Below are 24764 nucleotides of genomic sequence, written 5' to 3'. Positions count from 1 at the left end.
CGTGACACCGTAAATCTGAACTTAACGAAACTTGCGTTTTGCTAGTGTATACGCGAACATTCTCTGTGTTCCAAAACCGCTCCGCTCCACCGCCATTACCTTCTCTGTCTGTCCGCGCTCTCCTCCTTGCTCCTGATTGGGCAACAGGTGAGCTCGCAATTTGCTGATTGGCTCACATATCCTTTGGTTAAAGATGATAAAGGGCACAAGTGATTAAAGTTTTACCCATTTTGACACAGTCACACCTGTATACACACTTTACATTGCAAGTTAGATACATCAACATCTCCCTTGATCTTCATACCTTCAACAACATTTTCTAGTTTCAGTATGTCACCATAATTGCAATGACCTAAAGTTTCGTGCATGTTTGTATATCCTTGCAGCTATTACAACTGTCATTCTCATCAATTACTGTTTTTAAGTGTGAAATTTATTACCGTCCTCCAGATGTATCTCATTTTTACCCTTCTGAAAGATCACTTTGGCACCGTTGGTCGTTGCTACTTTGTCCTGTGGGTACGAATGGATGTACAATGCGTCTCTGAGTAACGCTGTGCAGCTCCTGTAGTTCTCATTCCATCAGCTAGCTCCATGACATGGTTCTCTTGTTGGAAAGTCGAATGCTTTGAACTTTCTGATGTGAGTTATAATGTGGATTGTTGCCCCAGTATCGACCATCAAATCTTTAGCTTAGTCTTTGACTCACTTTGAATGCATATGCGTTTTCAGGATTCAAGATTCAAGTTCCCCAATTATGCAATTAGTTTTTTACATAAACTAATCTCCCTTCACTTTCCTGAGGATTCATAATAATAATCATTTTGGTTAAACACTAAGCCATGTGGCTGGATTCATAAGGTTTACCTGCACTGAATGAACAGATTCATAAACACATTACCGTACCTGTAACATTATAGTGCAGGTACATGAAATAGCTTCATTTATCTCTTATTTCATGAGTGATTAATAATTGATTCCTACACGTAATACATGAATGAATTCATTATGAATATGCACAAGTTCATTTTGTCTAATGTAAGTGGTGGACAAGGTACACAAACCATGTAGGTGAGTTAAAGTAGAGATAGCCGAGGTAAAATATTACTCCAGTGAAAGTAAAAATACTCTTTACCTCCACTTGAGTAAAAGTACTAAAGTATTTACCTTCAAATGTACTTAAGTATGAAAGTAAAAGTATAATGATTTATTATGGCTCTAATGTTTTATGATCATTTCTGTAACAAGACTCTTGATTAATCACCTCATTTTAGGTAAAAAGACTCTAGTGGCATTAATTTAGCTTAACTGACTTTTTTTTTAAACAAAGCAACATACAGCTGAAAATGCTTGCTAAGTAGTGGAAGTGCTAAGGTGACATCCCCTAAAAAAAAAATAACACGTGGCCACGACTTAGTAAGAAGTGGGAATGAGATCGTGGCCACGACTTAAAAAAGTTGAAACAGTTGAATATTGTTTACTCTGTTCCCTTTCTTGACTATCGTGTCAATAAACAGAAAGGATGATTAAAGAATTGTACCTGCTTACTTTATATTTATTACATCTACAACAGTAGCGAACATTAACGTGTGTGTGTGTGTGTAAATGTTGTTTGTTTTGGAGTCTTGATGTAATATGCAGTCTTCCTCCTGTGTGTAACAGATGATCACACCATATTCAACTGTTTCCCCTAACAACACGTGTTAATGTATGGAACGTGTGATGGTTTATGTTTCAGTACGGAACTGTTAGAGCAACGCACACACAGATGTATGCGGTTTGTCATAGTAATGTTTACACACACACACACACACACACACACACACACACACACACACATGTTTGGAACTATTCAGAGCTCCACAACCCAGAAGCTGCGCAAAAAAATGTCCTGCCCCCTTTACAACGGTTCCCTATGGGAGTGTCTCTGTTCTCTCTACCGCTCTGATCCTAACCAACACGACTGGCGCATGCGTATTTCATCTCATGCCAGGTACCGCCCCAATATGAACTTGAAAGCATACCTGAAGTGCACTAAATGCTAAACTAGCATATGTTAAGAAATGTAAATAACACTTAATGTAAATAAGGCCATTGTTTGTGTGTAAAGCAAACAACACATGAAGATACGTTCCAACAGAGCGCTGTTTATTGTCATTGGGCAACTGCCGTACAAGGTGCATCTTGATAATATCATTAACATGTGCTACTGATCTACAACTCATCTACAACAGCCATTCAGAAATGAAAACACACTGATCTACTTCAACTTTTAGCTAAAGGCACTTAGTTTGGACTTTTATGTATAAATGTGTAATTAATAATAAAATAAGAGATGTAGTTTTTAAAATACTTTATAAACGCTACCCAGTCAGTGCTAGATTGAGTAGATTTATTAACATTTCTGATAGGTGTATCTTCTGTAAATGCTTTAGTGAATCCATCATTTATTTTTTTAATGTGTCTATACATTTTCCTTTTGGGTGGATGTGTTCTGGGAGTTGGGGGGGAAAATTGGCAAAGATGTTCCAGTTAGTTAGTTAGTTAGATAGATAGATAGATAGATAGATAGATAGATGGATGGATGGATGGATGGATGGATGGATGGATGGATGGATGGATGGATGGATTCTTTATTGATCCTTTGCAGGAAATTTCTTTGTTACAGCAGCTCACATCAGACAACAACAATTTCTTGTATACATACAACATTCACTTATATACATGTAAGCACTGTTTGTATGTATGCATAGCACAGTAATTGCTATTTATTGAGGTATGTAAACATTGGTTTAATGGTGCATGCATAGCATACAAAAAGTGGGTATTTATTATAGATTGTAAAATATTGCCTATTAAGCAATATGTAGAAGTTTGGGAAATAGCAGGTAATAGATGGTTATGCTATCATGATGGTGTGCCCGTTAAAACACGTAGAACAGAAAGTGAACAGATTAATAAGTTCCTTTTATTGCCAGTTACACAAACAGTTCCATTTACTTGAACTTCATTAGGTGCAGGGTTGAAATTGGTTGCAGGTACATGAAGGAATGGATGAAGGAATGGATGAAAGAATGGATGAAGGAATGGATGAAAGAATGGATGAAGGAATGGATGAAGGAATGGATGAAGGAATGGATGAAGGAATGGATGGAGGAATGGATGAAGGAATGGATGAAGGAATGGATGAAAGAATGGATGAAGGAATGGATGGAGGATTGAATGGAGGATTGGATAAAGGAATGGATGGAGGATTGAATGGAGGATTGGATGAAGGAATGGATGAAGGAATGGATGGAGGAATGGATGAAGGAATGGATGAAGGAATGGATGAAGGAATGGATGGAGGATTGAATGGAGGATTGGATAAAGGAATGGATGGAGGATTGAATGGAGGATTGGATGAAGGAATGGATGAAGGAATGGATGGAGGAATGGATGAAGGAATGGATGAAGGAATGGATGAAGGAATGGATGGAGGATTGAATGGAGGATTGGATAAAGGAATGGATGGAGGATTGAATGGAGGATTGGATGAAGGAATGGATGGAGGATTGAATGGAGGATTGGATGAAGGAATGGATGAAGGAATGGATGGAGGATTGAATGGAGGAATGGATGGAGGATTGAATGGAGGATTGGATGAATTGGCTGAAGGAATGGATGGAGGATTGGATGAAGGAATGGATGGAGGATTGAATGGAGGATTGGATGAAGGAATGGATGAAGGAATGGATGAAGGAATGGATGAAGGAATGGATGGAGGATTGAATGGAGGATTGGATAAAGGAATGGATGGAGGATTGAATGGAGGATTGGATGAAGGAATGGATGGAGGATTGAATGGAGGATTGGATGAAGGAATGGATGAAGGAATGGATGGAGGATTGAATGGAGGAATGGATGGAGGATTGAATGGAGGATTGGATGAATTGGATGAAGGAATGGATGGAGGATTGAATGGAGGATTGGCTGAAGGAATGGATGGAGAATTTAATGGAGGATTGGATGAATTGGCTGAAGGAATGGATGGAGGATTGGATGGTTTTAATTAACACACATCTAAATCAGGAATAGGCCTCATGGCACCTTACACAATTAGTGTGCTTAAAGAAAATGGCTGACTGCTTCTTTTAAAAACTAAGCCCCACCCTTTTCTTGGAGCAAGGGCTTCTGGGGTTTGGAGTCCTTTTCTGGAGTTTTTTACATGGATGATTAGGAATTATTTAAAAGTCAGTATATTTTTTTATATATTTGATAACGCTAATTTCCAGCCAATTGAGTCTTATATAATTAACTTAATAATAATATTAGCTAAATATTATATTCATAAAGTTAAAAATGCTAAAAAAAAAATTGCCATCTTTTATTTTTTTTATAAAAACAATTAATTCTTTGAGCCACTAATTAAATAAGAAATGATGTAAATTGGTAACTGTTTCAAAAACACTTTACATTTATATAAGGATAGCATTTTCTAAGGGGATTTTTATTCATTTACTTATTTTTTTTTTTTTTTACTTTCATTTTATATAATATACTTTTGGTACAAGATTTATTTTAGATGATTGTAATTCCTCTGGCTTTGTTTTTTCTTTTATGTTTATATTTTTTATTTCTCTGCTTAAGAATACTTTATCTATTGTTAAAATTAGTGTGAGATCATATTTTTTTGTGTGTTCGTATATACTATATGTAAGTTTATGTAATAGTGTTGATTTAAAAAATAAAAAAAAAAAAATAAAAAAAAAAAAAAATACAACTTTTAGCATCTAAAAACGTGACAGAACTTTAACAGAAAATCTAAATTCTGCATCAATTCTAATTTGTCCATCGCGTTTGACATCCACATCTTCCAATTGTGGACACTTTTGTTAAACAAGCCAAAATTATCTAAAATTATATTTGTGTTGCTGATCTTTTTGAATCAATAACACTTGCATTGATGTAGATTTAAAAATGACAAAATACTGAATATAACATTTTAAAAACAATAATGTTGGATGTTTATATGAGCGCTGATCTGTTTTATATCGTGTGCATAACACTGAGACAAGCAAACTAAATGCTGCAAATGTTAAATGTAATATTGACCAATTATATCGTCCCTCTAAATGAGTAGACCGTATTATTGCTAACTTTATGACAGGTTTCGCCCGCTGTGGGCACACAGGTGCAGTGTACTTTTATTAGTTAGTAATGCAATAAGTAAGTATTAAGTAATATTACCCACAAGGTAACTACTACAATCTTCATTACATTCAAATGTATGTTTCTCGTTTTTTGTTAGTTTTACATTTTATGATTTATTACTGTACCCATACTGTAGGACTTTTATCTTATAATGCAGTAGTAGTAAGTAGTACAAGTAACTTGGTAACCACATTTGTTACATTAAAATTTACATTCCTTCATTTTTGGTGTTTTCTACTTTTCTAAGATTTTATGATTTTTACATTTTATTATTATTTGTTACTGTACGACTTTTATTTTTATTTTTAAATGTAGTTGTGGTAATTAGTATAACCCACTAGGTAACTACTACTAAAATCTTGTTACATACTACTTTTTAAATGTTATAATTTACTACTATACTCATTCTGTATAGGGCTTTTATTTTGTAATGTGTAGTAGAACACATTTTTAACATAAAATTGGCTTCAGCACTTTTACATTACAGATATCTGTAATTTATTTATGACTAGAGATATTACTTAATTAAGATATCTCTAATTACATTCTGACTAGTATAAATAAAATTTGCGTATGAAGGCTTCAGTTCAAGATATCTGCTATTATTACTGACTATCTAAAACGTACATTTCTCGTACTATAGAAATGTACTAGAAAAAAAAGTACGTTTCTTTAATTTCCTTCGGGATCAATAAAGTATCTATCTATCTATCTATCTATCTATCTATCTATCTATCTATCTATCTATCTATCTATCTATCTATCTATCTATCTATCTATCTATCTATCATCGTCATCTATCTATCTATTTACATTTCAGATATCTATCATTAAATTATGACTAGTCATAAAGTAAATTACAGATATCTCACTTTTTGTTCTGATTGGTCATAACTGCAAATAAAGATATCTTAAATGTTCTCTTAATTGTAATATATTTTTAAGATATCTGAAACTAATATTCAATTAGTGCAAATTAAATTGCAGATATCTTGAAAGCAAATAATGACTAGGCAAAATTAAGTTATGGATATCCAGAACTGTATTTTTTAATGAACAAGAGAGATCACCATGAATGAAACTATGAAAGTAAATGGTAGTGCAGCTGAGATGAGGAACCTTAAATAATAACACACACTGCTTATTGTTCTGTACCATATAGTTTATTTGTTTCTGCACCAAAACTTTATCTTGTGTGACAAAACGAGAAGAAACAAACTAGTGTGTGAATAAGAGCAGGTCCTGTGTTAGGATTTATTTACAAATAAATCTAACATGTTCATTCTGGTTGATTGACAGCAAGGATGAAGACAGCAGTGTGAAAACCTCTGATCTGTGGTGGAGCAATAAAACCTCTGACAGTAGTTCATTCAATACTTTAAAGTATATATTTAATCACAAACTACCTAACATACAACATGACATTTGAAAAGAACACACCGCTATAAACTTGGTCATGATTTTTGCACATGCGCGTTAAAGGGGAAACAGCGACAGAAAAAAAAAGAAAAGCTTTTTGCACATGCGCGTTAAAGGGTAAACAGGGGGAACTGAATTCTCCGTCACGCCTGTTTAACTTTACAGCCTAGATTTATATCGCTGTTAGGAAATATCGTTACAAAATTAGTTTGTTCCTTGTTTACTGCAGATTCAGTTCGTGTAGTTTTATGTATTTTTGGATGTTTATTATTCGAGGACGAGACGAAAGAGACTCGAACTTAAGCACAGAGGAACGAAGGCCGAGAGGTACAGCAGTAACAGTAACAGTTCAGTACTGCGCCGTTTATATTCACTCATGCTGCCTGCACATGTGGAAGCTTCCAGTACAGATGTTTTATAGAGCATAATATAGTAGAGTATAAGAGGATAAACTGTAACTTATTTACTAGAGTATAAACCGGATTTACTAACTTGAATAGCAGGAACAGGAGGAGATCTGAGAGAGAGTTCTATTATGCGCAGTTCTATTATTCTTATTGTTCTATTCTAATGTAATTCTAATATATTGAATCTTTTCAGCTGCAGCGTTTTTATTCAGTTCTTTTTTTAATGAAATGAAAGTGATTTTTGGATGGAATAAATAAGAAGATTTTTGATCGGATGGAAGGAGGCGTCAGCATAAATAAATAGGTAAATATTTATACAGTTTCTATTCATTTAATCTATTAATATCGAACATTTACTTCTTTCTTTCTTTATCTTCATTTTTGTTTACACACAGTGTGTTGTAAAGAAAACATTTTAAAAGGCTGAACAGTTAAAACAATATGAAGTGAAAGTGAAAGTAAATTTCAGAACCACTCCTGCTTATTTCTACTAAAATAAACTCAAATAAAATAAAAACACGTTTGGTTTTAATCTGATGCTGTGATTAGAAAGAATGTGCTTTGTTTGTATTTTTAGTATAGAATTATTTTAAAAACGGTTCACTGTGAGTCTGTCTGAGATGTTAGATTCATGTAAACATTTTTATTCTCGCACAGACTGGAATTATTAAATTTATTTAACTGGTTTTAATTTCTGCTTCAGTACCAACATAACAAATGGAGTCAGTGTCTGGATCTGGATCTAAAGTGGATCTGACCAGTTATCTTTTATTCCAGCACTGGTGTGTTAATCTCTCATCACACTAACACCAGATTACAGTGAACATTATTACATCTGATCCAGATCCGACTCAAACTTACCCAGCATTCACATTTAATACAGAAATGAACCATTTAATCAGCTTTACATTCAATCTGGGATTAAATAAGAAGCTACGAGTTAGGAAGCTATAAAAGTTACTTTACAATCAACTTTTTATTAGACTGAACATTCTGTAACAAACACTCAATAACTACAATTCAAATAAAACACACAGATTTAGAAATGTTCCACACAATTGATAAGTGGTTTATAAACATCACTGGATCATGTAAGAAGCTAAAAATGCATTTAAAAAAAATATTTTAGCTGCTCGTGTATTTAGGCGTCACCACAGTAGATCACTGTGGTCCTCATGAGATTTGGCACAGTTTTCATTCCCTCTTTATTGTTATTTGAGCTTGGGAGTGACACTGAGGGACCTCCTGATGTCTAGGCTGCCCCCCACAGACGTAGCCAGTCATGTCTAAGATTCCAACCCCAGATGTCAGCGGTATTGGGCTAGTGTAATTTACTGCAGCACCACCCAAGTACTTTAAATATGATGTGTAAAAAAAGTTATTATATGTAGATACGTGGCTAATTTATACTTACTGCACTGTTTCAGATTCTGTTTGTATTATTTTAGAAATTGAATCATATTAAACAATAAATAAATAAATAAAAAAGAAGAAAACATTTGATTGATTATTATTTGCAGTATTTTGGTCAAATGTGGCCTTTAAAAATAGAATAAACGTGATATTTTACAAAAAGCAGTTAAATATTTCTGTATGTTGGGTTAGTGATGTAAAAATGTAGTTCTTTTCATTTTCATGTTTTACCACAGCTTTACCTTCTGGTGGGGTCGCGGTGTGTCCGGCTGGGCGCAGTAACACACCCCTGACAGAAAGCCAATCCATCACAAGCCATCATTTTATGATCTATTACACAACTGGAATTTTATTGATCTACAATTTATTAAAATTAATGTAATGAGCTCAACCATCTCAGTGTTCTCCTGTTTCTTTACCATCAGAATGAAGTCTGTGTTTAATAAGTGACTGAAGGTTTTGGTTTTTCTGACACATTGTCATCAGAGGCACGTGAGAAGCTCCAGATCTCTATAATGAGTCTCCAGGAGGAACAGTGTGATATTCAGAGGTGAGAATTTGAACTGCTGGCCTTCGTTCGTCCAGGTTTCCCTATGTTGTACCTGTGATACACATTTGTTCATAAAGCAGATCCAGGGATGTTCTGTAAAACAAGCTAACACAACAAAGTCTGGCTAAATTCCAGCTCATTGACTTACCTCTGGTGGGTACGTTGCACCATGTGGTTTAGGCATTTTTGGGGGAGGTGAACTGAAGAAAAACAAAAAAGTCAGATGGGGGATCAGAACACACTTTTTCTTCTCACTAACAGAATCCCCAAAGGACCAAATGCTTTCTGTATGTGATCAGTGGTGGGTGAACTACGGCCCGCGGGCCACATACTGTCAGGCTGTTTGATCCGGCCCGTTGAGTATTTACAAAATTGTCCTTTAGAGTCGGGCTTGCAAACTGAATCACCAAATCAACGAGTCAGAGACGACTCTTCACACTGATGATTCATTAGAATGGAATCAGGGAGCTGTGCTCTTATCTACGGTAAAGATTCATTTGTTTTTTTCACTCTGTTTCATTACAGTGTCAAACAACTTAAAGAGATTCAGTCGTGGTGCAGGCCTTGATAAACAGCTGTATAAACCAATCAGAGCTTCCGAATTCAGATTTTGGGTGAAATTTCAATCTCTTCATTGGTTGTTGTATAAGTGACAGTTTTGTGAACGAATCATCAGTTTCAGCTTTTTACCAGGAAAGCCAGAGAATTAATAATCTAAGCGGTTTTCATTAGTTAGGTGGATGAAAACAGTTAAATATGGATTTTATATTTTCTGAAAATATTCTGGAAAAACACACGATGGTCGCCAAGAAGAAAAAAGTGGATTATATTCCTAATACAACACCACACGGATCAGTGACCTCAACACACGACCTCAATTGTTCTATTGTTTTTATACAACAGTTTTTACAAAATAAAGAAAATAAATCAAAGAAGCCCTGAATTTCATATTGAAGATGCTTTAATATTAACAACCTTCCACCAAAAAGTAGTTCCACAATGAATGAGTTGCTGCTATACAACGGTAAAAATTCCTACCCTGCCTTAACACAGTAGGCTAAAAAAGGCATCTAGTGTAACACTACAACGTAACACTAGTTTGGAATAAAAATAATAAGCGAATATGAATAAGCGAAGATGAAAGGAAAAGGAGAAAAAGCTAAAAAATAAAATGAATTAAGAATTAAAAGATAGAATTTAGTTATTTATTAGTTATTTCATTATTTGTATATGTTAATCTGCACACTTTTGTATTGTATTCTGTTTGTTTCTCACCAATTCCAGCGTATTCAGCTGTTCCATCACTGCAGCCGACCTAACAGCGTTTACCGAATCAGAATTTGACGTGCGTTTGCTGTCGCACTCTTCTTCAGAGTCTGGCCAAACGGGCTGCAGGTTGAATGTTATCTAAAAGTGATTCATTTATCAATTTCTGAATGTGTACGAGCACAAATATGCCTACAAAACAACCGGCGGCTTGTGTGCATGAAGCTTGTCGTTACTGGCAACGCGTCAGCGGAGTAATACCGTTGTCGTGTGAAAAGCCTGTGCTGTTATCACCAATATCAGCACGGTTAGAACGCTTCTCAACCAATCAGATTGTAAGGTCGGAACTAACTGTTGTATAAATTAAGATAAATTATATCCACAGTTTATATCCACATTAATACACAGTGCTGAGAATCAGCTCAGCTAAATGCACGATAAGTTAAAACTTCTGCTACAATAAAAATCTTAATTGTTTAATCACGTCCTTTATATTATTCTACACAGCTGAGTCGAGACTAGTTACTGTTGGTGTGTAGATAGAAGCACAGCCCACAGATTCATCAGTACCAGGGAGAGGGGAGGGTTCCACCTTCAGAGATGTTCTACCACCAGTTTCTTAAGAACTGGAGAATCTTAAATTTTGGTGTCATCATGTCATGGTGATGGTGGACGCTGGCACATTTGGCTGCCGCTACCATTATCATATTTTATTATATTTATATCATATTTTTCTTTTATTTTTCATCTTTTTATACACTCCTGTTGCTCTATTTCTTTTTCATCAAATAATCTTAGCTACTGTTGATACTAAATGACTAGTGTGTTGGACAATTTTAAAAGATGCGGACGCTGGTACGTTTGGCTGCTGTTGCTCTCCCTTCATAAATCTTTAATTTTTTTTTACTTTTGTGTCTGTGATCTGTGGTCAGTTTTTCAATCTGGTTTCTTTTCTTCACATTCTGAAAACAGTGATGACTGGACTACAATATTCAGCTATGGTACTGCTTAAACTCCGATTTCCCTCCCCCGAGCCGCCACCGGCTTTGTACTTTCACCAAGATATCTAAAACTCAGACCTGAAACCGAGAAAGAGGAGAGGACGCTGGGGTGGTATGTTTCGCGAAGTTTATTTAAGTCTGCCTGTGTTTATCAGTGTTTTCATCAATGTTTTAATTACTGACTCTTGGATTTCTACGTATCTGCTGTCAGCGTTATACAACAGGAACTTTTTACCTGGGCGTAAATTGCGCACGATGTTGAGTTATTCCATCAACCAACTAATGAAACTCAACAACTACACTACTCCATCGTGTTTATCAGTAATAAAACAACTCGGACTTCTTCGCCGACCCCGCTACATTCACAGGAGTTCACGGAGAAAGTTTGTTTACTCCCAGTCTGATAACGCGATTCCATCTTTCTGGTCAGCTGTGCGCACTGCCGCACCGCAAACACGTCATCAGAATGCTGCCGTTCTCCGAACTAGTAGCGGTGATGTTTCCATGGCAACACTACATGCGGAGCGGGATATAAAACATGGAGTGGATTTCAATACTCTTCGGCCGATACAGAGAGAAACTGCTTCACCCAAGATCAAAATTGAGCTGTTTAACGCACAATCACTTACAAACAAATCCTGCCTCATACACAAACACATCTTAGACAAGTGCTTGGATTTGATGTGCATTACAGAAACCTGGCATCAGCCGGATGTTTTTTCTGCTCTAAATGAGGTCTGTCCCTCCGACTATAGCTATCTTCAGAAAGCCCGCAACACCGGTCGTGGTGGTGGTCTGTGTGTCATCTACCGCAGTGATCTGGATTTGTCCCTTCTGCCCCTAACTGAGCTGTCTTCTTTTGAATGCTTGGCTTTTAAATGTAATGCCCCTTCTCCTGTGACTGTACTTCTCATCTACCGCCCCCCCAAACCTAACTCATTCTTTATCTCTGAGATGGACAATCTTCTCTCAAATTTTTTTACAACCTGTGCTAACATTATGATACTTGGGGACATGAACATCCATGTAAATTCTCCCTCCTGCCGCCGTGCAGCTGAATTTCTCCAGTTGTTGGACTGTTTTAATCTTAGACAACTTGTTGATGTCCCCACACATACCAAAGGGCACACTCTTGATTTGGTCATCACTGATTCTGCACCCATCAGCAATCTATCTGTATATGATGTGGGTGTCTCCGATCATAAGGCTGTCTCAATAGAGTTGCCTTTAATGTCCACCCACATTAAGCCCAAACGCCAAATTAGTTTCAGAAATTTGAAGAACATGAATCCAGAAACCATGACAGTTGATCTGCAGCATATTCATCATACAAAATTTTCCTCAGCTGAGGGTGCAGTTAATTTTTATAATACAGCTCTGAGTAGCATTTTGGATATCCATGCTCCAGTTAAAACCAGAACTGTGACTTTCTCTCGCTCAGCACCCTGGTACACTGATGAACTACGGGATATGAAGACAGCTGGGCGTGCCCTTGAACGGCGTTTCAAAGCTTCTGGCCTTACAGTGCACAAGCTAGCCTATCGGGAACACCAAAAGGCCTATTCAAAATCCCTTAAAGAGGCAAAATCACAGTTCTTCTCAAACATCATCAAAAACAGTCCAGGAAATTCCAAACAGCTGTTTTCCACCATCAATCATCTCCTCAATCCACATGCTCCCTCACTTGCGGAAATGACAGAAGAGCACTGTAATAAATTTATGACCTTTTTCAGAACGAAAACAGTCAATTCATTCTGTCCTTCCTGGCTCCTCCCCTCTGTCCATGCAGACTAATCATTTACAGTTTGAGGTCTCTCAGCCCCTTAACTGTTTTCCAGAAGCCTCACAGCAAGAAGTCGAAGACATCATTAGGAGGATGAAACCGTCTACCTGTGCCTCAGATCCCTTTCCTACACAATTAGTCAAAGCAAATATTTCTGCCATAAGTCCTCTGATCACCACCGTAATAAACCACTCTCTCCAGGCTGGACATGTTCCTTTTGCTTTTAAGACTGCCATTATCAGACCACTTCTCAAAAAATCCACTTTAGATCCTGAGGTTTTTGCAAACTATAGGCCCATTTCTAACCTTCCCTTTCTTTCCAAAGTAATGGAAAAAGCGGTTGCTGCCCACCTTCAGGTCCACCTTAGAGACAATAACCTTTTCGAAAAGTTGCAGTCTGGTTTTTGTTCTGCTCACAGCACCGAAACAGCATTGATCAGAGTCACTAATGACCTACTAATGGCAGCTGATGCTGGCTCACCTTCCTTGCTCATCCTTCTTGATTTATCAGCTGCATTTGACACAGTGGACCATGGAATACTCCCAAATCGGCTACATCACACCATTGGCCTCACGGACACTGCCTTTTCCTGGTTTCAATCCTACCTCAGTGACAGAACAGAGTATGTTTCCCTCGGTAATGCAAGGTCCCAGACACATACTGTGACCTGCGGAGTCCCACAGGGGTCAGTTCTTGGCCCCATCCTTTTCAATCTGTACATGCTCCCGCTTGATCATGTCATTACTCACCATGGAATTTCATTCCATTGCTACGCTGATGACATACAACTGTATTTGAAAATCAACACACCCTCCTCTTCATCATCATCATTTTCATCATCTTCTCTGACATTGCTTGCTGCCTGTCTGGAGGAGATACAGTCATGGATGAAACACAATATTCTCCAGTTGAACAGTGCCAAAACTGAAGCAATCTTGGTTGGCACCCCACATCAGATTCAGTCATCTTTTATAGACAGCTTTACTTTCTCTGGTCACAATATTCCCATTTCCTCATCAGTCACCAATCTTGGTGTAAGATTTGACTCACATCTCACTTTCGATACCCTTATTAAACACCTCTGCAGGATCTCTTTTTATCGTCTGAGAAATATTGCTAAACTTCGTCCCACTCTCACTCTATCAGATGCTGAAAAACTGATGCACGCTTTTGTCTCCTCCAGACTGGATTACTGCAATGCACTTCTCATTGGGATTTCTAGCAAAAGTCTTCATAGATTACAAAGCATTCAGAACAGTGCCGCTAGGATGCTGATGAGAGTGCGAAAATATGAGCATATCACACCGATTCTACGTTCTCTTCACTGGCTTCCCATCTCTGTTAGGATTGAATACAAGGTCTCCCTCCTCACTCACCAGTGTATTTATGGTTATGCTCCCACCTATTTGAAAGAACTGCTCACCACTCAAACCTCATTCCGATCCTTCCGCTCTACCAACTCAAATCGCCTTCTCCCCCCAAGAACCAAGCTCAGTACCATGGGTGATCGGGCCTTCTGTTCTGCTGCCCCTCGCCTTTGGAATGCCCTCCCTGACCATTTGAGGGCACCACAGCCGATTGGGACTTTTAAGAAGAGACTCAAAACCTTTCTTTTTAGCAGAACCTATGAATAATTTTTAATTTATGTAGTGATTGTAGCTATTTTATTTATTTATTTATTAATTGTAGTGATGTCTTTATCTTGTGGCACTTTGAGATTTGTACACAAATGTAAAGTGCATTACAAATGAAATGTATTATTATTATTATTATTAAATCCTACCAACCACCACACCATGTTCTACCATCAACCACTCCATGCTTTACTAACCACACCATGATCTACTATCCACACCATGTTCTACCATCCACACCATGTTCTACCATCAACCACACCATTATCTACTAACTACACCATGTTCTACCATCAACCACACCATGTTCTACTATCCACACCATGTTCTACCATCCACACCATGATCTACTAACCACACCATGTTCTACCATCCACACCATGATCTACTAACCACACCATGTTCTACCATCAACCACACCATGTTCTACCATCCACACCAAGTTCTACTAACCCTACCAAGTTCTACTAACTACACCGATTTCTACTAATCACACAATGTTCTACTAACCTTACCAAGTTACAGTGAGGGAAATAAGTATTTGATCCCCTGCTGATTTTGTAAGTTTACCCCCTTACAACGACTTGAACAGTCTATAATTTTTATGGAAGGTTTATTTTAACAGAGAGAGACAGAATATCAACAAAATATCCCGAAAAAAAACATTAAATAAAAGTTATAAATTAATTTGTATTTAATTAAGGGAAATAAGTATTTGATCCCCTACCAACCAGCAAGAATTCTGACCCCCACAGACCGGTTATGTGCCCATGAGGAACACAAATTAGTCCTGTCCCTGTATAAAAGACTCCTGTCACAGAATCAGTTTCTTCTGTTCAAATCTCTCCACCACCATGGGCAAGACCAAAGAGCTATCAAAGGACGTCAGGGACAAGATTGTAGACCTGCACAAGGCTGGAATGGGCTACAAGACCATCAGCAAGAAGCTTGGTGAGAAAGAGACCACTGTTGGTGCCATCATTCGAAAATGGAAGAAATACAAGATCACAGTCAATCACCCTCACTCTGGAGCTCCATGCAAGATCTCACCTGGTGGGGTAAGAATGATTCTGAGAAAGGTGAGGTCAGTCCAGAATTACACGGGAGGAGCTTGTCAATGATCTCAAGGGAGCTGGGAGCAGAGAAATGCTGGATATGACCCCAAGAACACCATCCCCACCGGGCATTTCTCTGCCTCCAAACACGGCGAGTGGAGTTGTTGCCAAAGAGCTCAATTTTGGTCTTATCTGACCATATCACATTCTCCCAAGCTTTCTCTGAATCATTCAGGTGTTCATTGGCAAACTTCAGACGGGCCTGTACATGAGCCTTCTTGAGCAGAGGGACTTTGCGGGCACTGCAGGATCTCAATCCATTACGGCGAAGTGTGTTACTAATGGTTTTCTTGGTGACTGTGCTCCCAGCTCCCTTGAGATGATTGACAAGCTCCTCCCGTGTAATTCTGGACTGACCTCACCTTTCTCAGAATCATTCTTACCCCACCAGGTGAGATCTTGCATGGAGCTCCAGGAGTCTTTTATACAGGGACAGGACTAATTTGTGTTCCTCATGGGCACATTACCAGTCTGTGGGGGTCAGAATTCTTGCTGGTTGGTAGGGGATCAAATACTTATTTCCCTTAATTAAATACAAATTAATTTATAACTTTTATTTAATGTTTTTTTTCTGGATTTGTTGATATTCTGTCTCTGTTAAAATAAACCTTCCATAAAAATTATAGACTGTTCAAGTCTTTGTAAGGGGGTAAACTTACAAAATCAGCAGGGGATCAAATACTTATTTACCCCACTGTATACTAACCACACCGTGTTCTACTAACCACACCAAGTTCTACTCACCTTAACAAGTTATACTAACCATACCATGTTCTACTAACCTTACCAAGTTATACTAACTACACCGTGTTCTACTAACGTTACCAAGTTCTACTAACCACACCAAGTTCTACTAACCACACCGTGTTCTACTAACGTTACCAAGTTCTACTCACCTTAAGTTATACTACCCACACCAAGTTCTACTAACCTTACCAATTTCTACTAACTACACCGTGTTCTACTAACTTTACCAAGTTATACTTACCACACCGTGTTCTATCAGCCACAGCCTTTACGTTGGTGACCATTTCTCTTCTCTTTGTGTTATTTAGTGAAGGTGAAGATAGACCCCCCTCTCCAACACCTACTGGTATATCCATGAAGAGTGACTGGTCAATGCACCAACCTCTTCAATTTAAAGATGGAAAAACATCTCAGAAAAGGTACCGACTTATCACCACTAACCAGTATTCTACTAACCACACTGTTCTACTAACCACACCATGTTCTACCATCCACACCATGTTCTACTACCCACACCATGTTCTACTACCCACACCAAGTTCTACTACCCACACCATGTTCTACCATCCACACCATGTTCTACAACCACACCATGTTCTACCAACCACACCGTGTTCTACTAACCACACCATGTTCTACTAACCACACCATGTTCTACCATCCACACCATGTTCTACCATCCACACCATGTTCTACCATCAACCACACCATGTTCTACTAACCACACCATGTTCTACCAACCACACCATGTTCTACCAACCACACCGTGTTCTACTAACCACACCGTGTTCTACTAACCACACCATGTTCTACTAACTTTACCAAGTTATACTTACCACACCGTGTTCTATCAGCCACAGCCTTTACGTTGGTGACCATTTCTCTTCTCTTTGTGTTATTTAGTGAAGGTGAAGACAGACCCCCCTCTCCAACACCTACTGGTATATCCATGAAGAGTGACTGGTCAATGCACCAACCTCTTCAATTTAAAGATGGAAAAAGATCTCAGAAAAGGTACCGACTTATCACCACTAACCAGTATTCTACTAACCACACTGTTCTACTAACCACACCATGTTCTACCATCCACACCATGTTCTACTACCCACACCATGTTCTACTACCCACACCAAGTTCTACCAACCACACCGCGTTCTACTAACCACACCATGTTCTACTAACCACACCGCGTTCTACTAACCACACCATGTTCTACTAACCACACCATGTTCTACCATCCACACCATGAACCAGACTCAGCAGGGCCCATCCTTCTTGGGTGGCCTGGAGGATACTTTAAATAAATACACGATTTACACAAATCATACAAACACAGAATTAAATGATCTAAAAGTTATAACTGGTAATAAATAGATAAATAAACAATTAAATAATAATAGAGTTGTTATCCGCTCTAGTCTTCAATAAAGTCTGTAGTGATTTCTTGTCATTCTTGGTGCAGTTACTCCAGACCCGTCACATCTGACAGGAGCAGCATCGTTGTCCCGGCAGTCTCGACTTTAATCCTTAACCTCGGCGGGTAAACAGGTTTCCATCAGAATGCCCTCGGGGTAAAACAACAGAGAATGTAGTTAATAATGTACAATGCTAGTTGACAAACAGTTTTATAGAGAGTTTTAGACTCCGGCAGCCCTAATTATTACAGCATAACTAAAAGGGAGAGCGAGCAGGTAACAAGGTCATGAAGGCTTTCACAGGACATCAGCGCCCATCTCCCCACCGTCATCAAACCTGAGTGATCGGACAAGAGAGGCAGAACGACAGCAACCCAACATCCCTGATCACCACAAGTTTCTATCACCAAGAACCCCCAAGCTCTGCGCCTTTGTCTATACTAATCAAAAGCCTGAGAAAATAAATATGTTTTCAGTCTAGACTTAAACATTGAGCCGTGTCCGAATCCCGAACAGAGGCAGGAAGATTATTCCAAAGTTGTGGAGCTTTGTAAGAAAATGCTCTTCCACCAGCCGTGATCTTTTTAATTTTAGGAACTATAAGTAACCCTGCATCTTGTGAACGAAGTGGACGTGCTGGGCTGTAGTGATTAATAAGTTCACTCAGATACTGTGGTACAGACCATGTAGCGCTTTATAAGTTAGTAAAAGTATTTTGTAATCAATGCGGAATTTAACTGGCAGCCAGTGTAGAGATGATAGAACAGGAGTAATATGATCAAATTTTTTAGTTCTAGTTAGCACTCGAGCTGCTGCATTTTGAACTAACTGGAGTTTGTTTAAGGATCTACCAGAGCATCCAGTTAGAAGAGCATTACAATAATCTAACCGAGAAGTTATAAACGCATGGATCAGTTTTTCGGCGTCATTAACAGATAGTATATTTCTTATTTTAGAAATGTTACGCAAATGATAGAAAGCAACTCTAGTAATATTATTAACGTGTGTATCAAAGGAGAGATCTGAATCTATTGTGACACCCAAGTTTTTTACATCTGGGCTGGGAGTAACAGAGAAAGTGTTTAGATTTAGCACCAGGTTAGACAACTTGTCTCTTGCAGCTTTAGAGCCAACAAGTAAAACCTCAGTTTTATCTTAATTAAGTAAAAGAAAATTAGACGACATCCAGTTTTTTATGTCGTTTACACTTTAATCTTCTATCTTACTGATTGTGTCAGTATCATTTGGTTTGGCTGATATATACAGCTGTGTGTCATCTGCATAGCAGTGAAAGTTTATGCCATGTTAATGAATAATTTCACCTAGTGGAAGCATATAGAGTGTAAATAATAGCGGTCACAGTACCGACCCCTGTGGAACACCATACTTTACTTTTGTAGTTTCCGAGCATTTATTATTTACATAAACGAATTGCGAGCGGTCAGTCAGATATGATTGAAACCAAGAGAGTGCGAGTCCTTTAACACCTACTGTATTTTCTAGCCTCTCCAGTAAAATGTTCTGATCGACCGTATCAAACGCTGCGCTAAGATCTAATAGAACAAGAAAAGAGACACATCCATTATCAGAAGACATTAATAACTCGTTAACTACTCTAATTAATGCGGTTTCGGTACTATGGTTGGGTCTAAATCCTGATTAAAATTTTTCATGAATACAATTTTCATTCAAATAAGAACATAATTGTTTGGAAACAACTTTTTCTAATATCTTTGAGACAAAAGGAAGGTTTGAAATTGGCCTATAATTAGATAAAACGTGGATCAAGATTAGGTTTTTTAATCAGGGGTTTAATAACAGCACTTTTAAACAGTTTAGGTACGTACCCAAGGCTAAGGGATGCATTGATTAATGTAAGCAGGGGCTCTACAATAGCTGGGAGTAAATCTTTAAGTAAACGAGTTGGAACAGGATCGAGTATACACGATGATGACTTCGATGATTTAATCAACACAGTTAGTTCATTTTGGGAGATTGGATTAAAGGAATTTAGTTGGATTAACTCGTTACTATTATCACCAATGCTGCTCGGAGTGAGTTTATACTTAACATTGGCAGGTGACACACTCTGACTCTGAAGTCGTATTTTTTCTATCTTGTCATTAAAGAATTGTAAAAAATCATCGCTGGTACAGTCAGGCGGTATATTAGATTCAGTTTCATTGATGTTTTTAGTTAATTTGGACACTGTCTCGAAAAGGAATCTAGGATTTTTTTATTTTTCTCTATTAGGGACGAATAATAAAGATTTAGCTTTTATAAGTGCATGTTTATACTCAGAGCATCTTTCCAAGCAATCTTATACACTTCCAGTGTAGTGTGACGCCACTTGCGTTCTAATTTTCGTGCTGCTTGTTTAAGTGCGCATGTGTGGTCATTGTACCAAGGAGCAAGTTTTTTCTCTCTAATCAGTTTAGTTTTGAGTGGGGCTACGTTATCTAAGGTTGTGCGCAGTACGGTCGCTAGGTTTTGAGTTGCCTGATCTAGTTCTTTAGGTTCTGATGCTGATATATTTGGTAATTCTGGTAGGCAGTTTATGAACGCTGCTGCAGTTGCAGATGTAATAGTGCGCTTACATTTAAAACGATTTGGTTGCTGTATATTATTGGACAGGGACACTTCATATATTAGTAGAGAGTGATCAGAGATTAAGTCATTCTGTGGTACGATTACCAGGTTGTCTATGTTTATACCATAAGTAAGTATTAAATCTAAGGTATGTTTACAGCAGTGAGTGGGTCCTGTTACATTTTGGGTGATGCCTAAAGATTCTAAAATAGAATCAAATGCAATTTTGAGTGGATTACACTTATCCTCATAATGGATATTAAAGTCACCAACAATTAAAGCTTTCTTAGTTGATAAAACTAATTTAGAAAGAAAATCGGCAAATTCGTTAAGAAATTCTGAGTAAGGACCAGGGGGTCGATAAACAGTAACCAGCTTAAACATACTAGTTTTATCAGATGAACATTTATTGGTTATGTCAGAGATAAGAACTTCAAACGAGTTTGTTAGGGGAGTTGATTTTACAGTAAGACCTATGTCTTTATCATAAATTGTGGCTATTCCTCCACCACGACCGCTAAGACGTGGCTTATGTTCATAACTGTAACTCGGAGGAGATGCTTCATTTAAACTTAGATACTCATCAGGTCTAGCCCAGGTCTCAGTTAAACAAAGTGCACTAAGACAATTATCTGTCATTATTTCATTTACAATTACTGTTTTACATGCAAGTGACCTGATGTTTAGAAGTCCTAACTTTAGTTTAGCTCTACTATGGTTTTCATGATGCTCATTAAGATTAATTTTAATTAAGTTATTATGACATACTTTTTGATATTGTTTTGGCTTACACCTGCCACGGTAAACAGACACAGTCTCAATGGTTTGTGACCTAAGGATTCCGGGTGACGTCCGATGGCGACTCGCAGACAGTCGGTTAGGCCTGTTAGTCTGCTGCCTGGTCTTGGCTCTGGATAGTCATTTAACACTATCTGCCGCTACACTAACGCGGTGGTAAAGCCTGTCACCTATGCTGCAAGAAATGCGAGCAGCACCCTCCCACGTGGGGTGGACACCATCCCGCTTCAAAAGACCAGGCCTTCCCTCAAAAGTGGACCAATTATTACTGCCGTAAACGAACATCATTAGTGCCGACGTGGATAACAATCTTCGAAAATCTACGATTAGCATTAGCCAGCACTTTCAGGTTTGCTCTGATGTCAGGCGCCCTGGCCCCCGGAATACAAGTGACTATGGTTGCTGGTGTCTCTATGGGGGTTGCAATACGCACTGAATCTAAGCACTCACTAGTAGTAGTCTGTTCTAACGCCCGAACGGGCGAGTGCCTGACCGGGGGGGGGGGGTGGGGGGGTTAGCGAGATTTTTTTACTTCTAAAACTAAAGCAATTCATTTTTCACCCACGGGAGACAGATTGAATTATTCTCACTGACCACGCTCACATGCACGTTTAATGTTATTTAGTTCCGTTTGAAAAAAAAAAAACCTTCAAAATAGAGCTAACAGTGAAGATAACCGGTTACAAAAGCAGCGACCGCTGTTATAGGACGTGTTTGTGTTCAATACTCTGTTCACAGTGTCGATACAAGTGATTCAGGAGTCGACTCATTTTAAGCACAGCGTAAGCTTCTTTTCTCAGTCATCTCTCCGTGTTTACTGTTATGATGAATGATGCGGTTGTAAATAAACACCAAATACTACAGAACATTTTGTGTGACTCGCTTACCTTATAAAGCTCAGGCTTAATTATACTGGTTATTACCACAGAGCGGGAGCCGACTCAGAGTCGTTTACGATTTACCGAGGTGAACCACGAATGTACGTGCCGATAGAATCGGCTCAGATGGGATCGGACTGTATTATCTTTTTAAAGTAAATATTTCAATCAGCAGAATCGCATCGCATGTATGATGTGCACAACGTTAATTACGTGCGTTTATTAATGAACGTTAACGTTAGCTTGTCAGAAGCTTTCTCAATTATGTCTGTGCGGTGTTTTTTTTTTTTTACAATTAGTGATGGCAACCCAAGCAATTGTTCCACTGCACTATTTTACTCTAAAAACTTACACTATTCCATAATGCTCCAGATTGCATCATTCTAAATAGGTATCGGTATCGGCGAGTACAAAAATACATGTACTTGTACTCGTACTCGATTGGGAAAAAATTGTATCGATGCATCCCTACCTATAACGATTAAATTCTTCATTATGAACCTTTATGTTGGTAACCTCTTCTCTTCTTTTTGTGGTATTTAGTGAGGGTGAAGAAAGAACCCCCTCTCCAACACCTACTGGTGTATCCATGAAGAGTGACCATTCAATGGCCCCACCTATCAACTTTAATGATGGAAGAACATCTCAGAAAAGGTACTGACTTATCACCACCAACTTATCACCACCAACACCATGTTCTACCAACTGTATTTTGTTAATATAAAAAACAATAATAAATCAGGACAGAGACAAAATAAGACTGAAGTTATACAAGTAACACTTCTGAAAGGTCTGAAAGTTAGCAGTTTAACTGGTAACAGGTAATGGAATCATGATTGGGTATAAAAGGAGCATCCATCGATGGGTCGTGGATCGCCACTTTGTGCCAAACTTTGTGAGAGCGTCATCAGAGAAACTGTCGTGCTGTCGTGATGGACAGAGCAACATGGGCTCAAGAGTATTTTGGTAAATCTCGGTCACTTATCATTAACTGCTGTATCAAGAAATACAACCTGAAACAAAAGCTGTGTTAGAAATCACAAACTTAAACAGTACGTACTAGATTGGAGGCGGTGCGCACTGCTCAGCCAATATAGCAGTTCATTCTTTCAGTACACAAGTGTGCAGTATGGATGCAACTTCAGACGTACTACGTCCGCCATCTTACCAACGTCACGTGATACATGACATCACATCGCCACAGTTATAGCAATTTTAAAATCAGACAAAATCCATTCTGTCATTTTCCACAAAGCTGCTAAAAATGTTATTTAGGGTTGTAATTAATCATAACTTTTTTATTTTTGTCTCCACTTTCCACCATTTTTTGTCATCCGCTTTGAATGCCTTTGCAGCTCCAGTTGAATTATGGTATAGATTATTGGATCGCACGTGTGCTGTGTTTGCATATCTGGCCATGCTTCTATAAAAAGATTAAGAATGTCTTCATCCACAGCCGTCAGAACTAGAGAGGAACAGTTTAAGAGAAAAGCAGGTTTGTCAACAGCCAGCAAACAATAAAACAAGACTATATAAGAAACCTTCCACCTGTAGCAACTTAAAAGTCACCCAGCCAAATACAACATGGCCGTCTCTTTGTGGTCGACTCTGCCACTGAGTTCTGCACTCTGGCAGCTTGGAGTGAATGGAACTCTGAGGCAGTGATGAGGGTCTTTTGGAGGACCTAAAGGATGAGTTACTAGATATCTGCCAACCTCCTTGGAGTGCCTCTATGATTTGACCATTTGATTAGACAATCGTCTCTGGGAATGCAAACAGAGCCGCTGGGTGAGGGCATCCTGGAGACCATGCAGCTCAAAAACACCCAGCTCCTACGCAGTTGTGTCCAGTCTGGCACATAGTGCAAATAAATCTGTCCTGGTGACAGGGGAAGCAGTCCCATCTTTGTGTCTGGGAGAGTCTACCCCAGTAACAATGCAGCTAACCACATTGAGAAGATTCCCTTCCTCACTAAAACTCTGAACCTACCTTTGATCCTGAGGTTTTTGTTGCTCTCAGTGCACCATTCTATCAGAAGACATGTCTCAGAGGAACCTTGAGCAACTCTCCTGAGGCCAAGGAGCCACTTAAGGTGCTTGATTTATTTGATGGTTTCAATAAAGTCAAAGTACCATGACTTCTGGGTGGTCTTTAGCAAGCTCAGAGCTTTAACCCATCCAGCTTGATTATTCCTTTACTTTCATCAGGAACCACTTGCACAGTTCCTCCCCAGGGCAGGATGAGCCATGGATGAATACTTCCAGGAAGTCCTAGGTCTTGGACATATTTGGTCATCTTTTTCTCCAGCAAGGGTAGGCTTCTTTTTGAAGAAAAAGGATGGATCATTGCATCCTTGCATCTACCAACAAGGTCTCAACACCATAGCAGTTAAGGACCAACTCTGCTTTGAATAATAGCAGCAGGACTCAGTCCTCACTGAATTGGACCTGTACAACAAATATACCCTGATCAGATTTTGGCAGGGGGATGAGGGAAAAATGACCTTCATCAACCTGTTGGGCCTTTATGAGTACAGACCATAACTGAATGTTTCC

General features: G+C 38.5%; 1 protein-coding gene across 1 annotated transcript in view; it reads left to right on the top strand.

Moving 5' to 3' along the window:
• The first annotated feature begins 6728 nt into the window (after positions 1-6728).
• The window catches only part of LOC134323464 (protein NLRC5-like), a 163067-nt gene continuing 145031 nt past the window's right edge, over positions 6729-24764 (top strand). The window contains exons 1-6 of the mRNA XM_063004990.1: positions 6729-6939; positions 7213-7323; positions 8858-8982; positions 16838-16948; positions 17433-17543; positions 22753-22863. Coding sequence (XP_062861060.1) covers positions 8948-8982; positions 16838-16948; positions 17433-17543; positions 22753-22863 — 368 coding nt within the window. The 5' untranslated portion in view covers positions 6729-6939; positions 7213-7323; positions 8858-8947. The remainder of the gene's footprint in view (positions 6940-7212; positions 7324-8857; positions 8983-16837; positions 16949-17432; positions 17544-22752; positions 22864-24764) is intronic.

The sequence above is a fragment of the Trichomycterus rosablanca genome, chromosome 11 (assembly GCF_030014385.1).
Source record: "Trichomycterus rosablanca isolate fTriRos1 chromosome 11, fTriRos1.hap1, whole genome shotgun sequence".
Lineage (NCBI taxonomy): Eukaryota > Metazoa > Chordata > Actinopteri > Siluriformes > Trichomycteridae > Trichomycterus > Trichomycterus rosablanca.
This window is presented reverse-complemented; position numbering and strand designations above follow the sequence as displayed.